The sequence below is a fragment of the Rutidosis leptorrhynchoides genome, chromosome 1 (genome assembly GCF_046630445.1).
Source record: "Rutidosis leptorrhynchoides isolate AG116_Rl617_1_P2 chromosome 1, CSIRO_AGI_Rlap_v1, whole genome shotgun sequence".
Taxonomy (NCBI): domain Eukaryota; kingdom Viridiplantae; phylum Streptophyta; class Magnoliopsida; order Asterales; family Asteraceae; genus Rutidosis; species Rutidosis leptorrhynchoides.
In genome coordinates, this window is record NC_092333.1 from 719,751,100 (window position 1) to 719,778,701 (window position 27,602).

At 34.3% G+C, this 27,602-nt stretch overlaps 3 protein-coding genes across 5 annotated transcripts; all 3 read left to right on the forward strand.

The window, feature by feature from the left end:
- The first annotated feature begins 12,843 nt into the window (after positions 1 to 12,843).
- On the forward strand, positions 12,844 to 13,497 carry LOC139854664 (uncharacterized). The gene has a single exon (XM_071843958.1). It carries the CDS (start codon positions 12,844 to 12,846, stop codon positions 13,495 to 13,497), a length of 654 nt encoding a protein of 217 aa, XP_071700059.1.
- A 978-nt stretch (positions 13,498 to 14,475) lies between these two features.
- Positions 14,476 to 18,066, forward strand: LOC139899045 (pseudouridine kinase-like). 3 transcript variants are annotated; one of them, XM_071881887.1, is made up of 9 exons: positions 14,476 to 14,707; positions 14,869 to 14,994; positions 15,348 to 15,450; positions 15,552 to 15,599; positions 15,708 to 15,805; positions 15,913 to 16,027; positions 16,128 to 16,210; positions 16,572 to 17,136; positions 17,679 to 18,066. In XM_071881887.1, the coding sequence occupies exons 1-9, from the start codon at positions 14,687 to 14,689 to the stop codon at positions 17,735 to 17,737; spliced, it is 1,218 nt and encodes a 405-aa protein (XP_071737988.1). In that variant the 5' UTR covers positions 14,476 to 14,686; the 3' UTR covers positions 17,738 to 18,066. The 3 variants fall into 3 exon arrangements, with proteins under 3 accessions (XP_071737988.1, XP_071738104.1, XP_071738041.1); XM_071882003.1 differs by lacking the exon at positions 14,869 to 14,994 and having other exon boundaries at positions 15,361 to 15,450; XM_071881940.1 differs by lacking the exon at positions 14,476 to 14,707 and having other exon boundaries at positions 15,361 to 15,450.
- A 4,303-nt stretch (positions 18,067 to 22,369) lies between these two features.
- LOC139854679 (uncharacterized) lies at positions 22,370 to 27,189 on the forward strand. Its single transcript, XM_071843971.1, has 7 exons — positions 22,370 to 22,561; positions 24,336 to 24,707; positions 24,814 to 24,966; positions 25,217 to 25,342; positions 25,517 to 25,831; positions 25,945 to 26,268; positions 26,707 to 27,189. The coding sequence occupies exons 1-7, from the start codon at positions 22,370 to 22,372 to the stop codon at positions 27,187 to 27,189; spliced, it is 1,965 nt and encodes a 654-aa protein (XP_071700072.1).
- Positions 27,190 to 27,602: the final 413 nt, after the last annotated feature.

Genomic DNA, 27,602 nt, shown 5'->3' on the forward strand with positions numbered 1-27,602 from the left:
GAACCTGAAGCACTTACCGGCGAACCTATTCGAGACACCATTTTCTCTCTCATTTCCAGAGTGTCTTGTCACAATTATATATTATCTCAAATTCTAGATCTTATTCGTCCACTCGTCCGAACCGACAATCACCCCGGTGTAATAGAAGAAGTCAACGAGCTTCGCGCTTGGGTAGTGGCTTTGGAGAATGTGGTGCAAAGGTTACAAGCACCAGCAGCAGCACCGGCAGCAACAGTACCACCATCAGCAACACCAACAGTACCATCACCACCACCAACAACAACATCCGCATCCCACACCTCAACATCATAATCTGTACCTCGAACATCAACGTCATACGCACCATAGATACCAATGAATACCAACAACAACAAACGATGAAGTATTGATTCATAACTTCATCGAAGAAATATTTTGCAGAGAATATGTAGTTTCTAAAAGTTTTAGAGATTATATATTCTAGTCCTAGTCAAAAACCAGATGAGATTAATATTATGTTAACTCATTAAATCCATGGTTACATCTAAGGAAAATATATATGTAGGTATATTTTCATAAAGATTGTAATTAAGAAAATTCTTTTGTACAAACTGTTAATGGTGAGAATATTTTAACGGGAAGGTAATACCCAAGAGATATATAAGTTCACAATTAATATGTTACACTGTACATTCTTCAACTTTGATTCAAAAATTATTAACAATCCTCACAACGATACACCATCGTTTTCATACAAATTCAATTACATATTCTGATATTGACGGATCAGAATCCAAGTCATAACTCTGAACCAGTGACATCATTCTTAGATCTCTACATCTTTCAAAGCTATACTTTGACTTCAAAACTGTGCAAGACCCTTTAGCATTGTTTTTATCGAAAATAATCTTGCAATCCCTTTTCAAAGTATCCAGCTTTACCACACTTCCAACCAGTCAACTTCAACTTTTCAGATTAGCCTTATTATACGTTCTTGTTACTGGGGAACCTTTCATGTCCCACCACATTAGCAGTAAATTTACCAACAACTTCATTGATCTTTGACCTTCCGAAAAATCATTATACTCATTGAAACCCTATCATTTACTCATCCACATCTTGTAACAATAATTGCCATACCAACTACCGGGAATTAGCAATCAGTATTTCGAATTTTGCAGCAATTCTACGCCAACAGTTATATATATACATATAATGTCTATCTTCTAGACTTACACACTTCGAATGTGAAGTTTCTGAAAAACACCCCAAACTGCGAAATTAGTTCTCCGAAATCGGAAAAATGCTGATGAAACAGCAAAAACTATAAACGACCTTAACAGTCAAAAGTTTGATGATAAAGAATAGTATGGTGGTAAAGCTGAGAAAAAGAGATGGTTTGAAACTGGAAAACGGATTGAGCAGACCATGAAGGAGGCTGTGGACAAATCACAAAGACTAAACCCGCCTTCAAAGAATACAAATGATTCAGTGTCTGCAGAAATCCTTAGCAAATACCTTGCTCTTTACTCTAAAACCTTTGCGGACAATATTCTTCATCATCATCTTATCTTAAATATTCTAAGATATCATCGTATCTCCCATTATAAATATCCTCCATATTTCTGAAAATATTTTCATAACCATTTTTATCTAAAATCATTACCTCTTCGCGCTATCTGTGTTACATCAGAAAAGAAACTATTTTAGTTTCTAAAATCTGAAAATTTTGAAAAAATTGATGTTTTGAAGTAATATTGGGAATTGAAGCATGAGTTAGTATAATATAATGACACTTGATCAACGTGATTATATTACAGTAAGTCATGCTGAGTTTCTAATGGAACGTGATAAAGGTTCACATATCCCACCCTCATCATGAACCATGTTACATAACTCTTTCATTCCATATAATCTTTAAATATATCAAGAAAATATATTTCTTGATGATTCGGTCTTTTCCGAATATTCTGGTAATTTTCCAAATCAAGATCGTGCAATTACGATTTCTTTCTTAGAACATTAACTATGTTCATCCAAAACTCTATACCTACGAATTCTCGACCATTATTCGCTTGACTTAAAGTCGGGAAGAGAAAACGAAAGCATGAAGCTCCGAAATATAATGGAAAATATAAAGCCCTATAACAACTCCGGAATTACAAACCGTGTATATCAATGCGTATAGCAATATAAAGACACGGGAGAATGAAAAACACTATAACCCCAAGGTAATGATAGAAGAAAATAACTTCCTCTGGTGGTAGATGAAAAAGAAGAATGACAGATATGAAAGTTAGGAGTATATCAAGAATCAGAACTGGATGAAGCATTTCACAATCTTTTGGAAGTATGAAATGAGAAAGAAGATGTAGGAGTGGTGAAAATAATGAAACGGAAGTAGTTAATTTATAGCAAAATATCAGACATAGCAATCGAGGCAGATTACGCATTTAATCAAAGATAATCCTACAAATTCTAAAGAATCAAATCTTATTTAGATTATGAAGATTTTCTATTCCTTAAATTTCGGAAATCAATCGTTACTACGTCAAGAGATAAGACGCATCTCTATTCTCCATTTCAATCTATTACGATAACTTCACTCATACGCTTCGAGTAATTGAATTGTTTTATCCATAGTATTCAACTAAGATAAAAATTCTATTTATCAACTCATATTCGTCATAAAAACATTTTTATTGTTAGCCATGACGACCTCACTCAAATTTCGGGACGAAATTTCTTTAACGGGGAGGTACTGTGATGACCCAGAAATTTCTGACCAAATTTAAACTTAATCTTTAACGTTTTCGACACGATAAGCAAAGTCTATGAAGTTGAATCCTAAAATTCTTGAACTATTCAAATACCCTTCGATTGTTCTCAACGATTCGCGAACAAATATATGTAAATAGATACATATATATACTATAACTTGAAAACATAACAAAGTGTTATGAAAACGATAATGTGCATTAACCTTATTGGTTTGATTATCTGATTGATATATTTAACTACGGAGTTAAAAGATTATGCCAAACGATTGAATTAAAAGATATTTATTGAGTCCCTTAAAGATTATGATATTATTACGAGTCTCTGTTGTGAGGTCCACATTGATTTGGGAAATCATTCATTTTTAACGATATTCGAAATAAATGGTAAAGTGTTAGTTTAAATAACATAATTTGGACACATACAATAATAAGGAATATTAACTGTTGAAATTAGATATATGAATAACTTGCGACGTATATTTAAAATGTGTTTTTAAATATTAACTTGGTTGCAAAACGTTTTGATTTAAAACAATATTATTAAATATACTTTGTTAGATAATGAGCCATTGATTTATAGAAGTAAATGATCAAAACACTCAATTGTATAAGTTATATCTCAAGTGGTATAGTTTTTGAATAATTTAAATCTATATTTTGACAAAGGTACGAGTCACGAAAGGTAAAGTGCCAGTTTTCTTAGTGTACGAAAGGACGTGGGACAAACCAGAACGGGACATAAGTCGAGTGACAACGTACGACTTATCGGAACAAAATTACAAGTCAACTATGCACGTGAATTTAATATAATATATAATTAATTATTTAAATTAAATATATTATATATATTTTATAAAAATATGTCGACAAGCTAAAAGTTAAACAAATGTGAGCTGGATCAGAGGGCCATGCAATCGCATGGCCTTGATGCGCAAAAACCATGCGATCGCATGCTCAAAAACAATTTGGATTGTAAAGAATGTTTTGATTTCGATTAAAGTTTGGCCTTGGCAGTTGATAATTATTTTGATAATTATTTCCCGGCCTTTGGTTCATGTAGGAAACATTCTCTCGTTGTTCCATCGTTTGCTCAATGTGACAATCTTTCATTAAGTGTGGTCCACCGCATTGCTCACAACTGATTCGTATTGCGTGAATATCTTTAGTCGTCTTTTTTATTCGTCTTTCAAAAGCATCTATTTTTGCTGAAATGGAATCAAAGTCATGGCTAGAATCGACTCTAGCCGCTTTAGATGAACGAAAGATATCTTTTTCTTGGTGCCACTCATGTGAGTGGAAGGCTGTGTTATCAATGATTTTGTAAGCTTCAGTTGCGGTTTTCTTCATAATGGAACCACCAGCTGTTATGTCGATGTCTTTTCGTGTAGCAATGTCGCATCCTTGGTAGAATATTTGTACTATTTGATAAGTATCTAAACCGTGTTGAGGACATCCTCTCAACAACTTTCCAAATCTTGTCCACGCCTCATATAGAGTTTCATTTTGCTTCTGCGTAAATGTAACAATTTCTCCTTGAAGTCTCACGGCTTTAGATGCCGGAAAGAATTGTTTAAGAAAATTTTCAACTAAAACATCCCATGTATCAATCGCCCCTTCAGGTAACGATTCTAACCAATCTTTGGCTTCTCCCTTTAAAGCCCAGGGAAACAACATGAGATAGATCTGTTCATCCTCAACTTCTCTGATTTTGAATAGAGTATAGATCCTATTAAAGGTTCGAAGATGTTCGTTTGGATCTTCTTTTGGCGTACCACTATATTGGCATTGATTAGTTACCATGTGTAGGATTTGTCATTTGATTTCATAATCTGGCGCATTAATATATGGCTTAATAATGGCGTGACCTTGGCCAGTGCGTGTGGCTCTCATTCGGTCTTCCATACTTAGAGGTTCCGTTACTTCCATAATTGAATTTTTTGAATACGAATCACTAGAGGATTCTGATTTAATGGTTTGTGGTTCAGGAGGAATAATTAGTGGTTCAGGATCTTGGAATTGTCCTTGAATATCCTCCGGGTTCTCGATAGTGAAATCGGGTTCAAAAAATGGATTATCGAAAATTTTAATTGGAGTACTTGTTTGACTAGATGATAATTCTAAAAAAAAATCAACGACGACAATATTGGCTAGATGTCTTGATCGAGTTACAGGTGGTGAACGTATGAAAGGTGGTGAACGTTTTGCTCGGTGCATTCACAGAATATCCTATTAGTTATAAAAGAAAAAAAATATTATATAAGTTATCAAATTAATAGACTTTTCTGATTTTGCCCACGTTTTGAATAGCCAATAGATGCAGCAGGTAGCCAGGACCCTTTAAATCGGAAGCCCACAACTCGCCACTAACAAATCCAACTATTACTACGAACCAGAAAATTTTGGATGTCTATCAATTTAACCGCTTAAAATAATTTTTCGTTTTGAAATTTTAGAGAAGAAATAGAAAATTCTATGTCCTAAAAACTAGAGCGTCGAGAAATAAGAAAGAAAAAGAGTGCGTCGAAAAATGTCGAAAAATAAAAGGTCGAAAAATTAAGCGTCGAAAAATAATAAAATGTAGCGTCGAAACTTAAAAGTCTAAAAACTAAAATTTAAAACTTACGTCTAAAGGTATTAAAGCTTAAACAGAATTCTATATCCAAAACGGCAATAACTTAAAAAGTACTAAAATTTTAAATAATAAAGCAATAAGCGACGTCGTAAAATTCTAAAGCGCCTAAATCTTAATCTAAAGAAAAAGCACTTAAGGAATTTTACGGCAAAGCCTAAAAATCTAGAAATAAAAATAACTACGGTAAAATACTAAGTTACGAACTAATTATGAACGATAAAAATACAAATTACAAATTAAACGATTAAAAGGATACGAAATATAAAAATAAAACTTAAAGTTATAAAAATACAATTTTTATAAAAAATATTATTTTTATATTATTATTTTATAAAACAAATTTAATTAAAACTTAAAAACTAATAGAATAAACTAATTAAAACTAATAATAATAATAATAATAATTAAATCTAAACCTAATTGATTTAATAATAATTAAATAAATTACCCTAATTTCGTAATTAATGCTAGGGTTTGGCCTCTCAAAGCAGCTCATGTGACCGCATGGGTTTTTGTCTTCTGGGTCATGCGATCGTATAGACCAACAATTCCAGAATTCATTCGGGCTTCGAACAGCTTCGGCCCGTTTAATAATTTTATTAATTATTTTGATTTCAAACTTTTTTTTATAAATGTTACACAATATTTATAAAAATTTAAAATAAACTTATATAAAAACACTTATTAATTTTTTTATTATAAACTAAAAATAGAAAATTAATTTTTTTTTAAAATTATAAAAACTTTTTAATTAACACTTTTATATATATATATAGATATATACATATAGTATTTTTTTTTAATTTTTTTTATGTTTTTATATAAATACAAAATATTTTTACAAAATTAGAGATAAGAATTATAGCGTAAAAATATAGCGTTTCACCGGGTCCCTGGCAGCGGCGCCAAAAACTTGATGTGCGCAGAGGTGTATATGAAATAGTTATATTTTTCATTGCGAAATACTATTAAATATGATTTGATTTTACACAAGTTATTTATTTATTTATTAAATGGGATATACCTAAACTTTGCTACAACACTTATAGGCAGTGTACCTAATCGTAGAGTAGTGTAGTTTTTAGTAAGTCTGGTTCATTCCACAGGGAGCTAGCTGAGTTTAACACTACATTTTTTACAACTATATTTATATAAAATATATATAATTATATATAGTAATATTATTATAAAAGGGGGTTTTTACCGTTTAATGACCGATTTGTCGATTTTAAATAAAACGTAAAGATAAATGACGATAATATAAATGACAGAATTTAAATTGCGATAAAGTAAATTGCAGTAATTAAAATGACAGTAAATAAAGGTACGATGAAATATGAAATAAAAGTATTATGCTTATTTAAACTTCCGTAATCATGATGTTTGACGTTTTGATTTTAATTAATTGTTACCCGGATTAATTGTCCTTTGTCCTGGATTATTTGATACCTATTTGGTTTTTGTCCATAATAGTCCATCGGTCATAATTATAAAATGCTCGTCAAATTAACCTTATTCCCGAAGTCAAATATTCCAACTAATTAGGGATTCGAACTGTAACAAGGTTTTAATACTTTGTTTAATGATTACACCAGGTTATCGACTGCGTGTAATCCAAGGTTTTAATACTTTGTTAACAATTATACCAATTATCCTTATATGTAATCCACCCCTGTTTTAATGAGATATGAATATTAATTTATCCACTTGATCAGAATGAATAATCAATTACCCTACCTAAATAATTAATTAAATGATCGTAAAAGATGTCGTATAAACGTCACTAAATAGGACATACATAATCATTTTAATAATTATTAGATTAACTAATTTGAAGATAGATTCGACAGGTTCCAATGAGTTGTCGCTCAATTAGACAATAACCCCTATCTATTAATAGTCATAGTCCAATGTCCACAAGTGTCGGTCTTTTGTCCAAACCTTAATTATGGTACAAAATCTAATAATCCCGTCTTAATATTTAGTCTAACATCATGATTACTTTGGCTCAAATAAGCATAATAATAACTTAGTTACGAGACATTAATTTTAAAAAGGAAGAACATAGCTTACAGTGATTATTTATCGCGTAGCGTTACCCGGACAGAGTTTCGACTTACAAACTTACAACATTCGCTACCATAACCTTATTATTATTAATTTAAATTAAAATTATAATTAAAATATAAATTAAGAGATAATAGAAAGAAAATAGAAAAAGATGTATTAAAACTCGCAGAAAACTGGCGAATTTATAGGATGTGGCCTGCTACAGTAACTCATGCGGTCGCATGAGATTTTAGTGCAAATCTCATGCACTCGCATGGGCTCATGCACTCGCATGAGTTTTATGCCTATTTCCCATGCGATCGCATGGCCGTCAGATCCAGCTCACATATTTTTTGTTTGCTAGTTTGTCGACGTTATTTAATATAATATATAATATATAAATAATTTATATAATTATTTAAATATTATATTATATTCTTATGCATAGTTGACTTATAATTTTAGCTCCGTTGCGTCGCGCGTTGATAGTTGGCTCAGGTCCCGGTCCCGGTCCCGGTTTTTCGAACGTCCTTTCGTATAATTTAATATCTTGTACTTTGCATTTTGCGGCTCGTACTCTTGTAATTTTGAGACGTTTCTCATCTATAAATTGAACCACTTGGATTGTACTTTGTATTTTTTAGCTTTTTGATCATTTGCGTCTTCAAATCGTCGTTTTCTTCTTTTGTCTTCGCACTTATTTATTTAAACGAATATTACATAAAAATAGAACAATTACAACTAAAAGCTTTACATATTGGAAGGATATTGTGCCTAAATATATGTTCATTTGGAGCACTATCAATGGACTAGTCACACCCACCTCCTTTCTTTATCCTTTTCATTTTCCATTTTCTTTTATACTTTCCCATTTTTCTCTCAAAACCCAAAACAAAGAATCATCATCTATTTCAAATCGTGCAAGCATCAATACAAACAAATTACGTATTCGGAATCCTTGTATCTTCCTCTTCGAATCCATACCAACTTTATCGCATTTGGGTAACTTTCTAAAATCACTAGATTTTGTGTTCTTAATGATTTTTACTTGTAAAAGTGTTAATTAGTGTCTATGGCTCAAGTCTAACATCAATATATGATTTATATGTTCGATCTCGTTATTTTAAGCAACTAGCAAGAACTTGAACTTTGGTGTGTTTGATTTGGTGATTTGGTTGCTTGAATGTTGTTAAATGTTATAAGAGCATGTTTTAATTGTGTTACTAGAATCACTAGCTTCAATTTGATATGTAGGTTGTTTCAGAAAACTTTATAAACTTGATTATTGATTTTGGTGATGTTGGTTAGGGTTTGATAGAACTAAATGTGAACATTTGATGCATTGAATGCCATGAATTGTTGTTGGTAAGTGTTTAGTTGCATTGTATGCGTAATTATCTACGAAACGGCGTATCACATGTGTGCATTTAATTCCCGAATCATAATTGTGCATTTATGAAATTGAAGCATTAATGATGAGCATTAATTGATCATTTAATTTGGAAACTCGATAATTGCAAATGATGTTTTTGATTGACGAAACGTATTTAGTTGTGTTCCTTGTCAAATTACCTTTACAACGATATAAGATACGTGTCGTAAGAGTTTACGGTTTGTGTTTTGTGTTTAAATGAAATTTGGTTTGGGACTTGGAAAATTGAAACAGACCAGACATCAGTTCACGTTGATTGCCGCGGCGCGGCACTCTTTGGTCGTGGCGCGACATTTGCCGTGTTTGGGTTCTGACCAAGACTACACTTTTACGAAAAATGTTTACTATGCTACGCACCTCCGATTCACATGTAACTTATTCTAACATGCTTATATATGAATAAAAACCTCAGAAAAATAGTTCGGGACCCGACCCGAACGTGTTGACTTTTTCGTTGACTTTGACTTGACCAAAGTTGACTTTTGTCCAAACTTAATCAAACACTTATGCAATCATTCTAACATGCTTTTATACTTGTACCTTGCATGAAACATAACAATTTGATTCACATGCTATTATAAACGAGTCGTAACGAGCCATATGACTAATTGCACACTTTGACCAACCGTGTTTACCGATATTGATACAAACCTATTTGTTTAGGTCAAGACTAGCATTCGTTCTTGCACACGTTTACTTGTTGAAGTACTTTTACATACGTGCACTCAAGGTGAGATCATAGTCCCACTTTTACTCTTTTGAACTTACATTTGGGATGAGAAAACATAAACGTTTCTTTTTACTAAGTGAACACAAGTACAGGAAAACAAACATTCTACATACGAGTTTAGAACAAAATCCTCAATTCGATTATCATTAGTTACACTTGCCGGGTGTAAGCGAGAACTTATGTTGTATGGATCCATATGGGTTTGACAAACCCTCATTCAGACGGTTCGCTACTGCCTACGAATGAAATATATTTTCGAGAAACAGTGTATGTTCTAACACTATTGTGATGGGGGTTCTATGGAAGGAATGTTAAGCCTTGATAATTGGGTGCTTGTGATAACAATTTTTGGAATGGATAACTATTATTTCAATGATATAAATCTTGTGGTTCATTTGTACTTACTTACTTAAACCTATGATTTCACCAACGTTTTCGTTGACAGATTTCTATGTTTTTCTCAGGTCTTTGAACGTTTTGTGATACATGCTTCCGCTCATTACTTTTGATACTTGCTTGGATGTCGAATATACATACATACGTGGAGCGTCTTTTGACTTTATCTAAAATTGTGTCGCATAGGTTTCAAGTGTACTTATAACTTAGTATCGTAACTTTTGGTTGAACAATTCTTGTAAACTTTGAAACACTTTTACATTTGAAATTAATGCGACATATCTTTGGTCAAACGTTATTTTAAAGACTTATGACCACGTAACGGGACCTAAGTAGCGGCGCCGTCAATGACGATTTTGTCTGGTCGCTACATCTATGCCTGGAACGGACGGGGATGTCAAGCCCTATGGATCCATATACAACTATTCGCACCCACCAGTTCTTATAACCGGCAGCTACTAGTTACCAAAGCTAAGGGATTTTTGGTTCAAACTCAGTGTAGAATTAAGTATGTAAATACTTGTGTCCATTGCATATAAAATAAAGTGCATGTATTCTCAGCCCAAAAATATTTAAAGCATTTAAAAAGGGAATCTATAAACTCACCTTAGCAGCACATAAATTTATTCACCGAAATGTGACCGAAACTCGGAATGCAAAGTAACCGTAGATCTCAACCTAGAGAATATACGTTGGTCAATAAATGTCTAACAAGCTGGGTCGAGTCATAGTGTATCACAATCCTAATGCTCGAGACCGACATGCAAAAGTTAACAAAAGTCATCTCAAAAAGTCAAGTTTGACAATTGTTTAACAAAACGAGACGTGTCTTATATAAGAATTTATTTACTCGACAAGTAGTATCCAAAAATCCAATTTATTAATATTATAAATAAGTTGTTTAAATATTAATTGTAGATTCAAACACAAATTCAATTAATGTCAAACATAATTCAGTTGACCATATCTTTTAATCCGTTCATCGAAATCACGCGACTTCTAACTGAAAAGTTATTAATTTTTCGATAGCTTTTCAACGACATGCATATCATATACTTTATATCAGTAGCATATGTATCAAATTCGTGATTCATCATAAACTATCTAACGACAAAATTAAAGCATACAAGCATGCATAAACATATATACTCGAGCACTAGACATGGATACACTATTAATATATAAAAGATAAGATATGAATGTTCACCTATCAATATTGTGATTTAATATTGCAGGAAAGTACGTAGACGTAAAGATAGTGGATGACTGTATGGTTGGTCTTGGATTCACGAACAATACTCCGAATAATACCCAATATTTTCTTAGTTTAAAACGGTTTGAAACTGGAATTAAAACACCCTCGTATATACTTTATTATTATTAAACTTAAATTAAAATTAAAATTATAATTATAAATATAAATATATTGAGACAGATTGAGAATGGATTCAGAATAAGATGTGTTGAATTCGGCAGAAGGCTCGTGCCTTTTATAGACATATTCTGATTTTTACAGCTCCGCGATCGAGGAGTTTTTGTGCCTTACAGCTCCGCGATCGCGAAGGTGCGCATTTCCAGCTCACACATTTTTGTTCACTAGCTTGTCGACATAATTAATTAATTATATATAATTTATATATAATTTATATAATTATATATATTATATTATATTCTTGTGCATAGTTGACTTGTAATTTTAGCTCCTTGTCTCGTACATTTAAGCCCAGTTTATGTCTCGGTTCCGATTTCTCGAACGTCTTTCCGTACGCTTTAATATCTTGTATTTTACAGTTCGCGATAAGTACCTTTATCAATAATTAGACTTATTTGCCAATAAATTATCTTATTTGAAATGTAACTTATACATTTTAATATTTTGGTCATTTGCTTCTTTAAATCGTCTTCGTATTATTTACTACAATATAATTAATAATATTTTTACATATAATTGTTCGTGAATCGTCGAGCATAGTCAAAGGGTAATTGATTACATGAATATAGTTCCAAAACTTTTTGAGACTCAACATTACAGACTTTGCTTATCGTATCGAAATCATATAAAGATTAAGTTTAAATTTGGTCGAAATTTCCGGGTCATCACAATTGCTCACTTGTTAAAATAAAAAATTCGATTTTTCCGGTTAGAAAACAAGAAAAATAAGCTAAACGATTTGTAAACAACACTTATTTTGCTGGACAGTGATGGGGAGGGCGATCATCTTGACGGTGAGCAGGGACCATGGGTTAGGGATGGCCTTATGTGCTTAACATTACTTTCGTATTCTCTATTTCACTTAAGACATGTATTACGGAGTACCAAATTTGGTCACTTTACAAATGTATCCCGTAGTACCAAATCACACGCAAATATGCATTTGTAGCTTAAAGATGATATTATTTATTACTATTATAAATTTATTATTTTATTATTTGACTTGATCAAAATCAATTCAAACGTGTGACGAAATTTATGCAATCCTATATAAGCTTTGGACATAATTGGAATTCAAATAGATCACAAATTACTTACATGCATGCATACATGCCCTTAGTTGTTCAACAGGAGTACTTTGTATTTAATAGTTTAATATCTTTCCAACTTCTTATTCTTATGTAATACTCCGTATATACACTATCCAGATCAAATTAGAACCGCCAAAAGTAACTAATTAATTCAAAAGATACGTAGACACATTTTTTTCCGCATTATTTGAAATTTGAAAGATAATGTTATTTAGTTGGTTACATCCTATTTTTTCTCACTCGGCCACTCCCTATATAACCACCCTAATCCTAATCATTATTAATTAAACTATACTAATCAAACAACCTGATCAATACAACGATGGCTACTATCCCGTTGATTCAAGAACAACAACAACCCGAAAATGCCCAAACCGATCTCCATCTCTCCCTTCGACAACCACCGCAAACGACGCAATGCGTGGTGGTCCCCACACCACGTCGCAATCGTCGAAACCCTAGACAAATCTTGCGTCAAGGTAAAGCTCCAACTATCACACCGCCGTTTCGATGGGCTACAGATCATCGTGCCACCGTTTTCAGTGTTAAACACTTAACAGAAGCCGGGATCAACGTCATCTCTGGTGACGTGCAATGCAAGCGTTGTAACCGAAAGTTTCAAATCGAGTACGATTTAAAAGCAAAATTCTTCGAAGTTTCGAATTACGTGAAGGAGAATAAGTATAGTTGGAAAGAACGGGCGCCCGACACCTGGATGAGCCCGGTTTTGCCAAAGTGTCAGTTTTGTGATCAAGAAAATTGTGTGAAACCAGTTATCGCGGATAAGAAACGAGCAATAAATTGGTTGTTTTTGCTACTTGGACAGATGGTTGGGTGTTGTAGTTTGGCACAATTGAAGTATTTTTGTAAGCATACGAGAAATCATCGAACCGGAGCGAAAGATCGGGTTCTTTTCTTGACGTATTTAGGGTTGTGCAAGCAACTTGACCCGAATGGGCCGTATGAGCGTTCTTGATTGATGTGGAACTAGAAATCAGGTTTATGATCGAGTACAATTTGTAAGCATGCAAGAATCATATGATTTTTGGCTGTGCTTTTATATCTTTTTTTTTTTTTTTTTTAATTACTATGATGATTAATGTAAAAAGTTGTTTGATTTCAATTCTATCTGAATCTGAACTTTAAGTTATTTAAATTATATGGATTGTATTAATTGTATTACAGTATTAATTTTATACCGGGCAAAAGAGTTTTGATCACTTAACTTTGATAAAAGTTTTCAACCATAAGAGATGATATAGTGATCGAATATATTTCTTGTTGTTAATCGGTTCAACACCTGCGTTTATATGTTTTGAAATCTTGAAGTTTTAATTAGTTTAAATTCTAAACTTATCAGAGTTTTATTCGCGCCAATTATTATGAATGGGTTGTTGAGTTTAGGCTAGATTTTATCACGTTCTAGCGACATTTCCGTATTTTGAAAAAGTGGATTTAAATTCGCAATTGTAATCGCAAAAATTGTATTATTTTTTCATGTAATTAACTTTAAACTTTATTACATACGTAAAATATCAAACATTAAATTAAATTAAATATTTTTACGATCATTCGGTGATATATTCCATAATATTAGAAACTTTATTTTTTCAAAAAAAATTAGTCTAAATTTTGTCTTAATAAATCAAAGTAATGTGTGATTTATTTAAGTAATAAAATTGTTTGCTGATTTTTTATAAAAAAAATAATATACATTACTTTAAACTATACATAAATAAATACATTACTTTACGGATCAGGATTATCATTTTTATTTTTTTTTGGCAAAAACAAGGAATTAGATTAAAATATAAATTTTTATAAATTTTTCAGGATCAGGATTATCATTGATTATGTGTTTTTTTCTAATTTTTATTAAAGAAGTAAAAATAAAAACTAAAAATAAAAATAAAATAACAATTAAAAATATTAACAATGGCTACACCCACGAAGTACAAAAATATGAAGCTGGGTTATCCATCCAGTACGTCTAAACCCAGATCCTTTCGTTAATTGCACATCATCTATTAAAAAAAAAATAATAATAATACTCCGTAATTAATATTGCATATCATCTTCATCTTTATATTCTTATATATATTTGAATTGAATTTGAATAATCGCTATCGAAATTAACAAGGGAAGTTGTTCGGAGGTCAGGCAGAATGGATCGTCCAAAATCACAAGTACGAGTAATTATTATTATATATATGTATAATAAGAAGTTAACAATTTTATTTAGTTTTCTCTTCATTTGATAATTTATTTATTAAAAAGTTATTTATAATGCCAAATATAGTTATGCTGTTGTAATTAAATTGTGGAATGAATGAATGAATGAATATAGATGGTAGCTAATAAGGGCGAAAAAGAAAAAGAAAGTGAAGGTGTAATAATAATAGGGGGAATGGTGTTAGATATTCAAGCAACTCCTTCTACTTCTCCAAACCCTAGAACTACTGTTCCTGGCAAGGTATACTCACTTAGTTTGTTGTCAATTTTCAAATTGTTGACTTTTTGTTGATACAGTAGTTGTTAATGAAATTGGTGATAATTAATGTGTTAGGAACAAAAATGGTGTACTATTTGGTTTGTTACAAATAGGAAGATTAGGTATTGTATAGGTGTATGTAACATAAAATCATTGAACTTTTAAACGTCGACCCGTTTGAGCTATTTTGTTACCTGATAGATCCATGTTGGGACAAACTATTAGTACATTGATGTTAATGACTATGGCTTGGGTGATTATTAAGTTATTGAGTATTGTATACGTTTAGGTTACTATCTTTGCAGCCTTTTTCATTGACTAGTTCCTCTAATTAGATGCGATATGCAGAAGGAGGTGTAGCTAGGAACATTGCTGAGTGTGTATCAAAGCTTGGAACAAAGCCTTTTATGATAAGTGCACTAGGATTGGATATGTCAGGTGACGAATCTCGATAGTATGCATCGATTGAGGCCAGCATACATGATCTTTCTTTCTTGTTTTAAAATTTACAAACTTTTGACTAATTTGAAATTTTGCAGGTAATTTGCTGTTGGAGTATTGGAAGTCTGCAGGATTATCAATGAAAGGTTGACTTTTGAGTACTAATTATAATTTGTTTTCTGGTACATTTTTGTGATAAAGAAAAGGTTTTGAATTTTGGTATCATTGTGTATGTTCATGTTTATGTATGTAAGGCATCCGAATAGGCCATGAGATAGAGACTCCAGTTGTATGTGATATTTTTGATACGGATGGTGAAATAGCCGCTGCTGTTGCAAGTGTCGAGTCCGTTGTAAGTCGATTATCCGTATTTCAAAGTTTTTTTTTTTTTTTTTTGCGTACCGTTTATTTACAAAGTGATATTCAAAACTTAGATGCTTAATATGTTATATGTTACAGGAAAGGTTTGTTACACCTAAGTGGATTGTACAATTTAAGTCTGATATTGCATCTGCTCCTATGGTGATGGTTGACGCTAACTTAAGTTCAGCGGCTCTCGAAGCTTCTTGTCAACGTATGTTTCTCCGTCACCCGCCACCTGGCATTCCACCCTTCCTCAACTTTTTATTTTTTATATTTTTTATGAGTGTCTGTATCATGTCGTTTACTTGCAGTAGCAGCAGAGGTTGGTACACCAGTGTGGTTCGAGCCCGTTTCTGTAGCAAAGTCAAAAAGAGTCGTTTCAGTTGCCAAGTATGTGAGTCTCCTCTTTTTGAAACTCGTGTTTATAAAATAATTAGCCCGAAAATCATTACAAATGATTAGAGCTGAGCAGTGGCAAAATGAGCGAGTACGCAGGTTGGGTAAAAGTAAAACAGGCCATTTTTACAAGGGTTCGAAAGGAGCTGGTCCGGGTCGGGTCGGGTCGGATCGACGTGTAACTTTTATGTGTGAATTGTAATTACATATAAATCTGAATATGTACTTAGAACAACATACGAGGTTGTATACATTAAAAGTAGACTTTTGGGCCTTCTAAACCCGTTCAACCCAGTTGACCCGTTTCATTTTGGCCAGTTTTGGAGAATGATCCATAATAACACATTGATACTTTACAGATAACGTTTACTTCACCTAATGAAGACGAGCTAATTGCAATGGCCAATGCTCTATCTTTTAAACACGCGTTCACTCCAATTCAAAAGGATAGCAGTACAATAGAGTCTCTATTTCAACAACTAAAACCCGCAATCTGGATTTTGCTTGAAAAAGGCATTAAAGTGGTTGTGGTAACTCTCGGGTCTAAAGGAGTGTTGTTATGTTCTAAAGGTGGTCTCGACTTTCAACATATTGGACCAAACAGAAACAATAAGTCTCACGATATTGGCAAAAAGTTGCACAAAACCATAAGTCAAGTCTGCCCATCTGACCGATTGTTTAGTGCTTTAAGGCTCGAAGAGAGGTCGAGTAATAGCCCTTATGTGGTGAATTTTCCAGCTGTATTATCTAATTCAGTTAAAAGACTTACAGGAGCTGGTGATTGTTTAGTTGGTGGATCGATTGCTTCGATTTGTGCAGGTTTAGATGTAATGCAAAGTATTGCCGTTGGAATTGCAGCTGCTAAAGCTACCGTTGAGGCGGAGACTAATGTACCCGCCAAATTTAGCTTGGAGCAAATTGCAGGTATTTATTTAATGATGTAGTAAAATTTAACTGATTTTTCTTAATGGGTCAATCGATTTTGGTTTGAGTTTATCTCTAACATGTTTGGAGATGGGGAAAATGGGTTTGAGAAGTTGAGAGTCTCCCCAAGTGTGTTATAATGCGTGCAACCTTCTAAATCGTTTTATTAAAATAATGTTTAGGTTTTAGATTAATAATGAAAAAAAATCAAAAATCTTAAATAAGATCGTGCCAGGTCAATTGGTCCAGTTTCCACCTGTATAAAATTCACATAAATAACACATCAAAATTTTTAAAAAAATGGTGCGTGTGCTTGATGGCATTCGTAGCCAGTTTGTGCGATATTTTTTTCTATATACAACATTGTGAAATTTCTAAAAAAAAGTTGGTGCGGAGCCTAGAGGTTAAAAGAGCCGGGTCGCTCAAAAGTGTGTTTGAATGCATAATTACTTGTACATTGTTTTATGTTCAGGAAAACATAGTGTAGTGTAGATGGTACCTAATTAATGAAACAATAATATTTTGTACTTGTTATTCTGCAGCTGATGCAAGATCGGTGTACATGGCTGCTAAGGTTGTCTTTGTTCCATCGATGTTATAATTGATTCCTATGTTCTTTGTGAACTAAGGTTGAATGAATCATGTTTCATTTAAATCTTTGTTTCAAGTTTTACATTCTGCTTAAATGAGCATTACTTAAATTACATTCTGTAGTGTTTATGTGGGAAATGAATTTGAAAAGGAAACCAGGCTCCATTTAAGTTGAGCAACACGTACGGTGCGTGTTGCTTAACGTTAGTGCGTATTTCTGAGCACAATGTAACGATAAAGGAAACAATCTCAGACCACGCACTCGCCACTACGCACTGTGCGTGGTGCATGGTCAAGGCTATTTTTTATTTTTGTAATTTGTCGCATTTTTGCCAATTTCCCATCAATAAAGTGCGTTACGTTGAGCCTCTTTTGGGCTTACCTACAATAAACAATGGACTCTCTTTTAAAGCCCAAATCCCACACGCATTCTTTGTACAAAATCGAAGCTTAAAAAACCCTAAATCCTTTTTATTTTATTTTCTTCTTGAAAGCACAAGCAAGTATATTGAGAGGGAACCACAAATGATTGCACTGATCAGGATGAAACAAAATATAATAGTGATATTGATTAATATATGATAGTGTACCCCACCGAACACAAGTAAAGATATACGAAGAAAGAAACGAAGGGAATATACGAAGCCGATCCACAATGAAGCGGTGACATCGAGTATCACGCAACCTCAAACTAATAAGAGTCAACTACAGTACCCTCATATTAGACCAGCGGGTCAACTTAGCAAAGATAAAAAGAAGACAATGAAACTTTCGCTTTGTAAGGAGCCGAAAAGGGAAATTCAATTAATTCTTCCAAGTTGCATTGGGAACTAGCAACCTCAAAGGAAGAGAAAACTCTCCTACAAATAGAAACACTAAATGAGACATGCATTCATTCAATCCATCAATCGCATGTCATACATCAACAACTTCAACTCTCTTTCGGTGGCGTAAAGCAGTTCACACACTCGCTACCTTCGGGTAATCGCCAACGAAGAGAGACTTATCCTCAATTCACCTATATTTAACAATTTCCGTGATCTGACGTTGGTATACTTATCTATTCGATAAAAGTTCGCCAAGAATTGTACAAACAATATCTTTCAAGATTTTTTTTCTCGAAAAAATTAAATACCCTTATACTTCGTAAAAGACAACGGAACTTCACTTGACGATGAAGACCAAATTTGAACATACGAAAATAATGTAAATAAAATTTGAAATTGAATGTAGTTACTTGTATTGAATTTCTTATACCACACTTCCCAATATCCACCTCAATTCGTTCATCTTCATTCTTTCACTTCATCTAAAATAAAAATACGTAGTAATATATTAACACCCATATTCAATCTTTCATACTTTCTTTCTTGGACTATACACAAAGAATAATTGATAGGAAGTTTTAATATTTATATCTATCTCCACAACACACGAACTTTGTAAAAAGTAATTTTTTTTGCCGATATAATGGTGGTGAGTGAAAAGGTTGAAAGTAAAAACAGAAATTGAAAACACAATTCAATGATCCGAAAAGCAGTGGTAGCTAGGAAAGTAGGAATGGCTTCAGGTCATCGATTCATCCATTTCTGTACCGAAAGAGCGAAGAAAAAAGAGATGTTAAAAAGAATAATCTTGTTGTCTGGTGACATTGCTAGTTGTAACAAATAAGTCTGTCAGAGTGATAAGGTTGGAAGCCGAGAATATCATCATCAGAAGAGGCAAAGATGAGAAAGATAAACAACGATAAGTTAGTTGACACATTGAGAAATTTAGCATCTTTTTCAAGAATAAATTTGGTGCTTGTCAAAGGAGTTGTAAGAGGGGTAGTTTGTTCTAGTGTTATTAAATTGATTTTTTAGTGTTTATATGTTGAATTAGGTGTTGTAGATATTGGTGTTTAGGAATGAGAAAGAGGCGAGTGGTGAATCACTGTAAACAACATGAAGCTATTCTTGACTGCGGTAGCACAAAAGCCCCGGGACCGGATGGGTTCAACATGAGGTTTTTCAAAAAAATTTGGGAGGTTATCAAAGATGACCTAATTAGTGCTATTTCTTGGTTTTGGGAAAAATCAGAGTTCTCAAAAGGTTGTAATGCTTCGTTTGTCACTTTGGTTCCTAAAAAAATTGACCCACTTAACCTTGGTGATTTTCGTCCTATAAGTCCCATCGGTAGTTATTACAAAATAATTGCTAAAATACTTTCGAATCGACTTAGAAGAATATTGCCTTCACTTGTGGGAATGGAACAAAGTGCTTTCTTGAAAGGCCGCTTCATACTTGATGGTGCACTTATTGTAAACGAAAGCATTGACTTCATAAAAAAAAAATCGGCAAAAGGGTTTAGTCTTTAAAGTGGATTTTGAGAAGGCGTTTGATTGCCTCAATTGGGAATTTCTACTGGAAGTAATGAGAAGTATGGGATTCGGTTCAAAATGGCGGAAATGGATATATGCTTGTCTTAGCTCGGCATCACTATCTATTCTTGTTAATGGGTCACCTACAAAGGAGTTCTCGTTGGAAAGAGGTGTTAGACAAGGTGACCCGTTATCACCATTTCTATTCATCCTCGCGGCCGAAGGGTTGAACATTATGGCAAAAGCGGCCTTGGAAAGAGGTCTGTTTAATGGCATCGAAGTCGGTAAGGACAAAGTTCTATTATCTCATTTACAATACGCGGATGACACCATTTTTATTGGTGAATGGAATCGGGAGAACGCACTCAATCTCCAAAACCTACTTAAATGTTTCGAGCTTGCTTCTGGTTTAAGAGTTAACTTTCACAAAAGTTGTTTGTATGGGGTTGGGGTTACTCCTGGTGAGCTAAACGTCGTTGCAAATCATATTGGGTGCCAAGTAGGTCAATTTCCATTCACCTAACTCGGACTACCGATTGGGTCTAATATGAAACGAGAAAAAGATTGAAAAGTGGTCATTGAAAAATTTAAGAGTAGGCTCTCAAGTTGGAAAATGAGAACGATGTCTTTTGGTGGACGATTGGTTCTAATCAAATCGGTGCTCTCTAGTCTCCCATTGTATTACTTCTCTATCTTTCGTGCCCCGGTTCGAGTGATAAATATCCTTGAAAGTGTGAGACGTTCTTTTTTTTTGGGGAGGGTCGGGGTCGGGTTCTAAAATTAACTGGGTTAAATGGGACAATGTAATTGCTTCATATGGGAACGGGGGGTTAAATATTGGTTCTCTGAAATGTAAAAATCTTGCCTTACTTGGGAAGTGGTGGTGGAGGTTCAAAACTGAAACCGACTCACTTTGGGTCAAAATCATTCGTAGCATTTACGGTTCATGTGGTGGCTTGTTGGCGGGGAGTGACTTGTCTCACTCTCCGACTCTTGGCACTTGGTCTAACATTATTTTGGCAGGCAAAGCACTGGATGATTTAAACATTCATTTTAGCAACTCCTTCGTGAAATCAGTGGGTGACGGGCTCTCTACATCATTCTGGAACGAAGTTTGGATTGGAAATTGTAGACTATGTGACAAGTATCCAAGATTGTACAGGCTTGAAAGATCAAAACATGCTACGGTTGGAGATCGATTGCTCGCAGACAGTTCCGGACAGTTGTCGGCTTCCTGGGATTGGATTCGCAGCCCATCTGGTCGAACATAGGGTGAACTATCTTCGCTTGATGCTTTGGTTTCTGGTGCAACTCTAACGTCAACAGGAAAGACTCATGGTTGTGGAATTTGTCGAGTAATAACAAGTTCACGGTCAAGAAACTATCGATACTTGCAGATGAACAATTTCTTAATATTGGTACCAACATTATTGAAACATATCGAAACAATTTGGTCCCAAAAAAACTCGAAATACTCTCTTGGCGGATAATCAAAAAGCGTATCCCCGTTAGAACCGAACTTGACAAAAGAGGTATCGATTTGCATACGGTTAGATGTCCCCTTTGTGATGATGATTTGGAAACAATTGATCATGCTTTAATATTTTGCAAATTCTCAATGGAAGTATGGAACCGGGTATTCGAATGGTGGGGGCTTGGTAACTTCTCGAATCTCAGCTCCAATGAAATTCTTCGAGGGATTGCCTTAACCGATAAGACAAGTCGTGGAAAGTTGGTTTGGCAAGCGGTAGAATGAGTTTGTGCTTACTTCATTTGGAAGAATCGAAATAATATGGTGTTTCGTGGCAAAATGTGGAATGCCCCGAGTGCTCTAATTGAAATTCAATCCAAATCCTTTGAATGGATCTCGCAAAGACTAAAAGGAATAAAATTAGATTGGTTCGTTTGGTTTAATAATCCTAGTATGTACTTTACAATCTAGCTTGATTTCATTGGCGTTGCTTTCTTTGCAACCCTAGATTATCCCATGTAACTCTCGTGTACTTTGGATGGTGATCATCCAATCTTTGTATTTCTTCTTGTTCAATAAAATTTCTTGCCTTTCAAAAAAAAAAAAAAATACGGAATAGTTGGCAAGAAGTGAAGGATAAAATAATATATAATTTATATTTATATTTATATTTGATAATAATTGTGTCATAAGGGTATTTTGGGAACTAGAGGAAAAAGTTAGTGGATTTATAGAAAACACAACTGAAAATATCATTACCCCTGAGGAAATAATAATAAGGTTTAAGGGTATTTGGAAAGTGTGGTATAAAAATGAGTGGATTTATAAAAAGTGGGAGTGGATATATCATCTCCCCTGATGGTTTGACCGTAATATCGATTGTCACGCGTGTGTTCGGGTTCAATTTCTTTCAAGACACAATAGCACGGGTGTTGGTGGCCAAATTGTTAAGCGTGCTTGGTGGTGGCACGGGAAGGAGGAGTGGCGTGTTTGACCCATGTCACGTTTTAGGTGTTTAATTCGATTTTCTAATGTTATTTTAATATACTTTTAACATTTTTTGTTGTCTGTCCACTCAAATTTTAATCATTTTAATGCACTACTACTTACACGCCACCTCACTGCTTTCCATTTTTTCAACACATTCGTCATGCCACCACCAACTGCCCCACTCTACCCATCAACACGCCATAAAACACCTTTACTACTAGAGTTGATCTAACAACCATATCATGGCATGGCAATGGATCGGATATGGATCGGGTGAGGCCGTATCCATATCCATATTCATTTATTTTTAGATCAATATCCATATCCATATTCATTTATAAAAATTTCATCCATCCATATCCATCTCCGTCGGGTGAAGCGGGTTAATGGATAATCATCCATATCCATTTAAATTTATTATATTTTTAACAAATACGATCTACAGTAATATTTCTTAATAGTTTATGCGACCAAAAGCCACATATTTATTAATCTATATAACAAATAGTCAACAAATAGCCTATTAAACGTGTAATACATCGATTACTTGTAAGGTTCTTACTTTGTAGTTACATGAAATCATATTTAAACCATCAAAGTACGATAAATACATTTAATGATTTAAACAAAACAAAATATAAGAAAAAATTTATTTTTTTAGAGAAAATATGAAGAAAGATGAATATAATTAATGAAATGTCACTACATAAATGATATTAATTTGAGTGACAAATTTATATATTTAGCTATTTAGGGTGAAAGCGGGATGAAACTTTTCATCCATATCCATATCTATTTTGATTCATCCATATCCGTATCCATATCCATTTAGATCGTCCATATCCACGAATAATAGGGTGGATGTCCACTGGATCGGGTATCCATTGCCATTCCTATCATCACAAGTAAAGTTATTGTTATAATATATTTTATATATCAAATTATGCCTCATACCCGCGAAATCGCGAGTTATAACCTAGTTAATTAGTTATACATATAAACAACAGTTAAAATTCCATAGAAAAAGAGTCGGCTAACAAGAAGGGTAAGAAAAATCTAACTTACAGCGAGGTCTACGATAGTAATTCCAATCATAAGCATTAGTGTTCATCTATTTAATTTTAATTATCAAATCAAACTAGCTTAAAACCCGCGAATTCGCGGGATTTTTTTAAGGACGAATCAAAAATCAAACTGTCAAAATAATTATATTTTATATAATATTTGTTAATTTGTTAAGAAACTAAAACAGTTTAAGTAGTAATATTGAATTAGTGATGATAAAGTAAGCAAATTATAACCCGAAAAAAAATAATCGAGAAGAAACCGTCAAATTATTTCATGAGGTTTTCTAATTGCAACCATGGAGTCTTATTCATGAGCTTTTTTTAATTGTATCATGTACTATAATAGTGCTATCTTGATTATCATTTATGTTAAAAGCAGCCATCGATTTTAATCCATGTTTCTAATTTCTCATTAGTTTCTAATCTTTCACTATGTTTCTAATTGTAGCTTGTAATATTATAGGTTTTGATTTCAATTCATATGCTTTTTTAGACAAACCTGAAACCAGCATCCATAAATCAAACTCCAATTGCGTCCATGCGTGTGTTTTAAGGTAGACGCAAGGTGGACCTTGCGTCCTTGCGTGTGTTTTTGTTCTTCAACGCAAGAGTTGTTTGCGTCCTTGCGTACACGGACGCAAGCTTTTCTTTGCGTCTTTGATTATTGGTTTCTGCTAATATTCTTATTTGATAATTATTTAATATGAATAATTAATTGTAGGATGAGTGTCCCAAGAAAAAGAGACCTTTTCGTGGTCTGCAGCCAACTGAAACAGAGCAGAGTTGTCAATGGTGGATTCAGAGTGACGTGTACTTTAGAGGAGGAAAGGTACCAGAAGATGAGATCGAGGTTGAGGTCCAGGATGATGAAGTTGATACAGATGATTCAGTTGTTGATGGGTCTGAGCAGACACACCACAAGCATTCAACAGGAGATGTTCATACAGAGGGCCTTCACGATGTACACAATTTACATCGTATGTTAGAGTTGTTGACAAAGCGGGTGGACAAACAAGAGAAAGAGTTAATTGATTGCAAAAAACTTGTTATGCAACACGAAGAACTTTTATCGCAACAACAACAACAATATCAGGTACATTGAATTGAATTGATTTATGTTGATTTATTTATTATTATTTTGGTATTAATTGAATTGATTTATTGATTTATTTATTACTTATGTTATTTATTGTGTTTAGGATGATGATATGTGTTTCAATCGATCTTTGTCTGATAATGAGACTGAAAGGCCGTCTCCAATGCACATTCGACGTGGAATCAGAGAAAGAAAGCCAACTGGTGTATTAAGGTCCCCATTCACAACACCTGGGTACAGAAAACCCATTGAGAAGGTACAGCCCAACAAATTAAAAAAGTTGTATGTTAAATTATTGCAATAAACAATGGCTATTTAAGGTTGTTTTCTGTTACTGTCTCGGACGCAAGACATGCCTTGCGTCCTTGCGTGTCGCAAGAGTGTTCTTGCGTCTTGGCTTCTAGGCATGCAAGGTTGTACTTGCGTCCTTGCGTGGGCTTGTTGCAAGGTTGAGTTTGCGTCCTTGCGTATGTTTGTTTACTTTGTTGTTTATGTATTTTACTCAGTTGTCAAAAGATGTGATTGAGAAAGTGGAAAGCATGAATGCTGTAAAGTTAGGGACTGAAGAAGATCAAGGTCAACAACAAATTAATGAGGATGTGGTACCCATGGACACAGATACAGCAGCAGAGGTGAGTTTGGCTGGCGCAAACCATCATTTGCGTCCTTGCGTCCGTTATCTTTTAGGCGCAAGGTTGTGCTTGCGTCCTTGCGTGTGGTCTATTCCACACACGCAAGATTATGTTTTCGTCCTTGCGTCTGTTTGAATTAATTTATATTAACCTTGTTTCCCATAATTATTGTAGGTTAGTGTTGATAAGCAGCCTGTTAAAGTGAGTAAGAGAAAAAGAAAGGAACAAGACTGGGCTACTGAGGAAGAAATTTGGGGGATGATTGACAGGTTTATAAATGATCAAGGAACTCTCCAACCACCGCCACCTAATGCCTGGAGAGATGGTAGAAAGCATGCAGGTCCAGCAAAAGATCCAAAGACAATGATTGAGAGCAAGCAAGAGACGCGTTGCATGTTCATCTTTCAAAATGAGCAATTCATTTTTATAAATCAAGACTTTTGGCTTCGATTACTGGCATTAGGGCATTCTGGTTATTTGGATAACTTGGTAAGTTTGTAAGTTTGTTATTTTGTTATTCTTTTGTTAATTTTATATAATTTTATACAATTTATAAATTTTACTAAGGTTACACTGTATATGTTAACTTGTTATATTTATAGCACATTGACGGCTGGGCTACATTTCTGTTGAGATATCGTCAGAGATTTCTCCCCCGAGCCAGTCAAGTTTATGCCACTCCTGAGTTTCCAGCTGAGGTGCTTAAGGCTAGTTCTAGATGGACTATTATGCCACTGGGATTCCTGAACATGTTTGAGAGGTTCAAAACTTATTTTGACAATACTCAGAAGGAGGTGGGCACACAGGAGGAATCTACAACAGATGGAGAGGGAATTATTGGCCAAAATCCTCCAGATTACATGTACTTAATTGGACTTGGAGACGGCAGTGTTGACCTATATCCATCTTGGGCTGACTGTGATCAGGTAAACACAAGAATTTTTACAGCAAATTTTTGTTCTGGAGCAGACGCAAGGACATTCTTGCGAGCTTGCGTCTTTGTTACTGGACGCAAGTTCTCCCTTGCGTCCTTGCGTGTCTATGTCGCAAGGTCAACCTTGCGGCTTGCGTGTGTTTTGGAAACGCAAGGTTTATCTTGCGTCCTTGCATCCCGTTGTCGCAAGGTTTACCTTGCGTCCTTGCATAAGTTTTGGGTTTTCGCAAGGTTTATCTTGCGTCCTTGCGTCCTTGTTCAACCTTGCGGCTTGCGTGTGTTTTGGAAACGCAAGGTTTATCTTGCGTCCTTGCGTCCCGTTGTCGCAAGGTTAACCTTGCGTCCTTGCGTAAGTTTTGGGTTTTCGCAAGGTTTATCTTGCGTCCTTGCGTCCTTGTTTTGTTTTAACCTTTCTGCCCGTCTGTTACAGGTCTTGATCCCATTACATTTTTGGAAAGAAGAACATTTCCTGCTGCTTCAGTTGAAGTTAGAAGAAATGAAGGTTTTTGTGTACGACAGTTTACCCGGACATGTCAGTGAAAAAAAACTTGACGAAGTTTTCAAGATTTTGGGTGACAACTTGCCAGTGTACTTGAAGGCGATTGACTATTTTAACAAGACGCAAGACTCCCAAATTGTCGGATACTATGAAAATAAAGAGAGTGTGGAGTTGATGATTGAACCTGGTCCCGTTGTGCCAATGCAGACTGGTGGTCATGGTGATTGTGGGGTTTGGGTGTGCATACATATGGAGAGGATTATTTATGGAAGGGAGGAGGTTGACAACATTGGAGATGCTAAAAAGGCTGCAGAGCAGTATAGAAACAGAATGGCAAGAACCTTTTTTCGTGCACGTTTTGATACACAAGAACCGCCGCCACCAACTCCACCAGTAGAGATTCAGGTTGATTGATACATTGTAGCTAATAGGTAGCAGGTCTTGTATGCAAATTTGGTGTAAATAGGTTGCTGGTAAATTCACTTTTGCAACAGTTGTATTTGACACCACACGCAAGGACGCAAGCTTATGCTTGCGTACGCAAGCTTAGATTTGCGTCCTTGCGTGTATATATTTTTGGTACGCAAGGAATGTTTTGCGTCCTTGCGTGTGTATACTTTCGTCATCATGCGTACGCAAGCGAAGCCTTGCGTACGCAAGCGAAGCCTTGCGTACGCAAGCAAAGCCTTGCGTACGCAAGCAAAAGCCTTGCGTAGGAAAGCAAAGCCTTGCGTGTTTTGTAAAACAAATTACATTTATTACATAAAATAACACAGTAGGTACCTAGAATACAAGGGAAATACAACAATACATTACAACAAACGAAA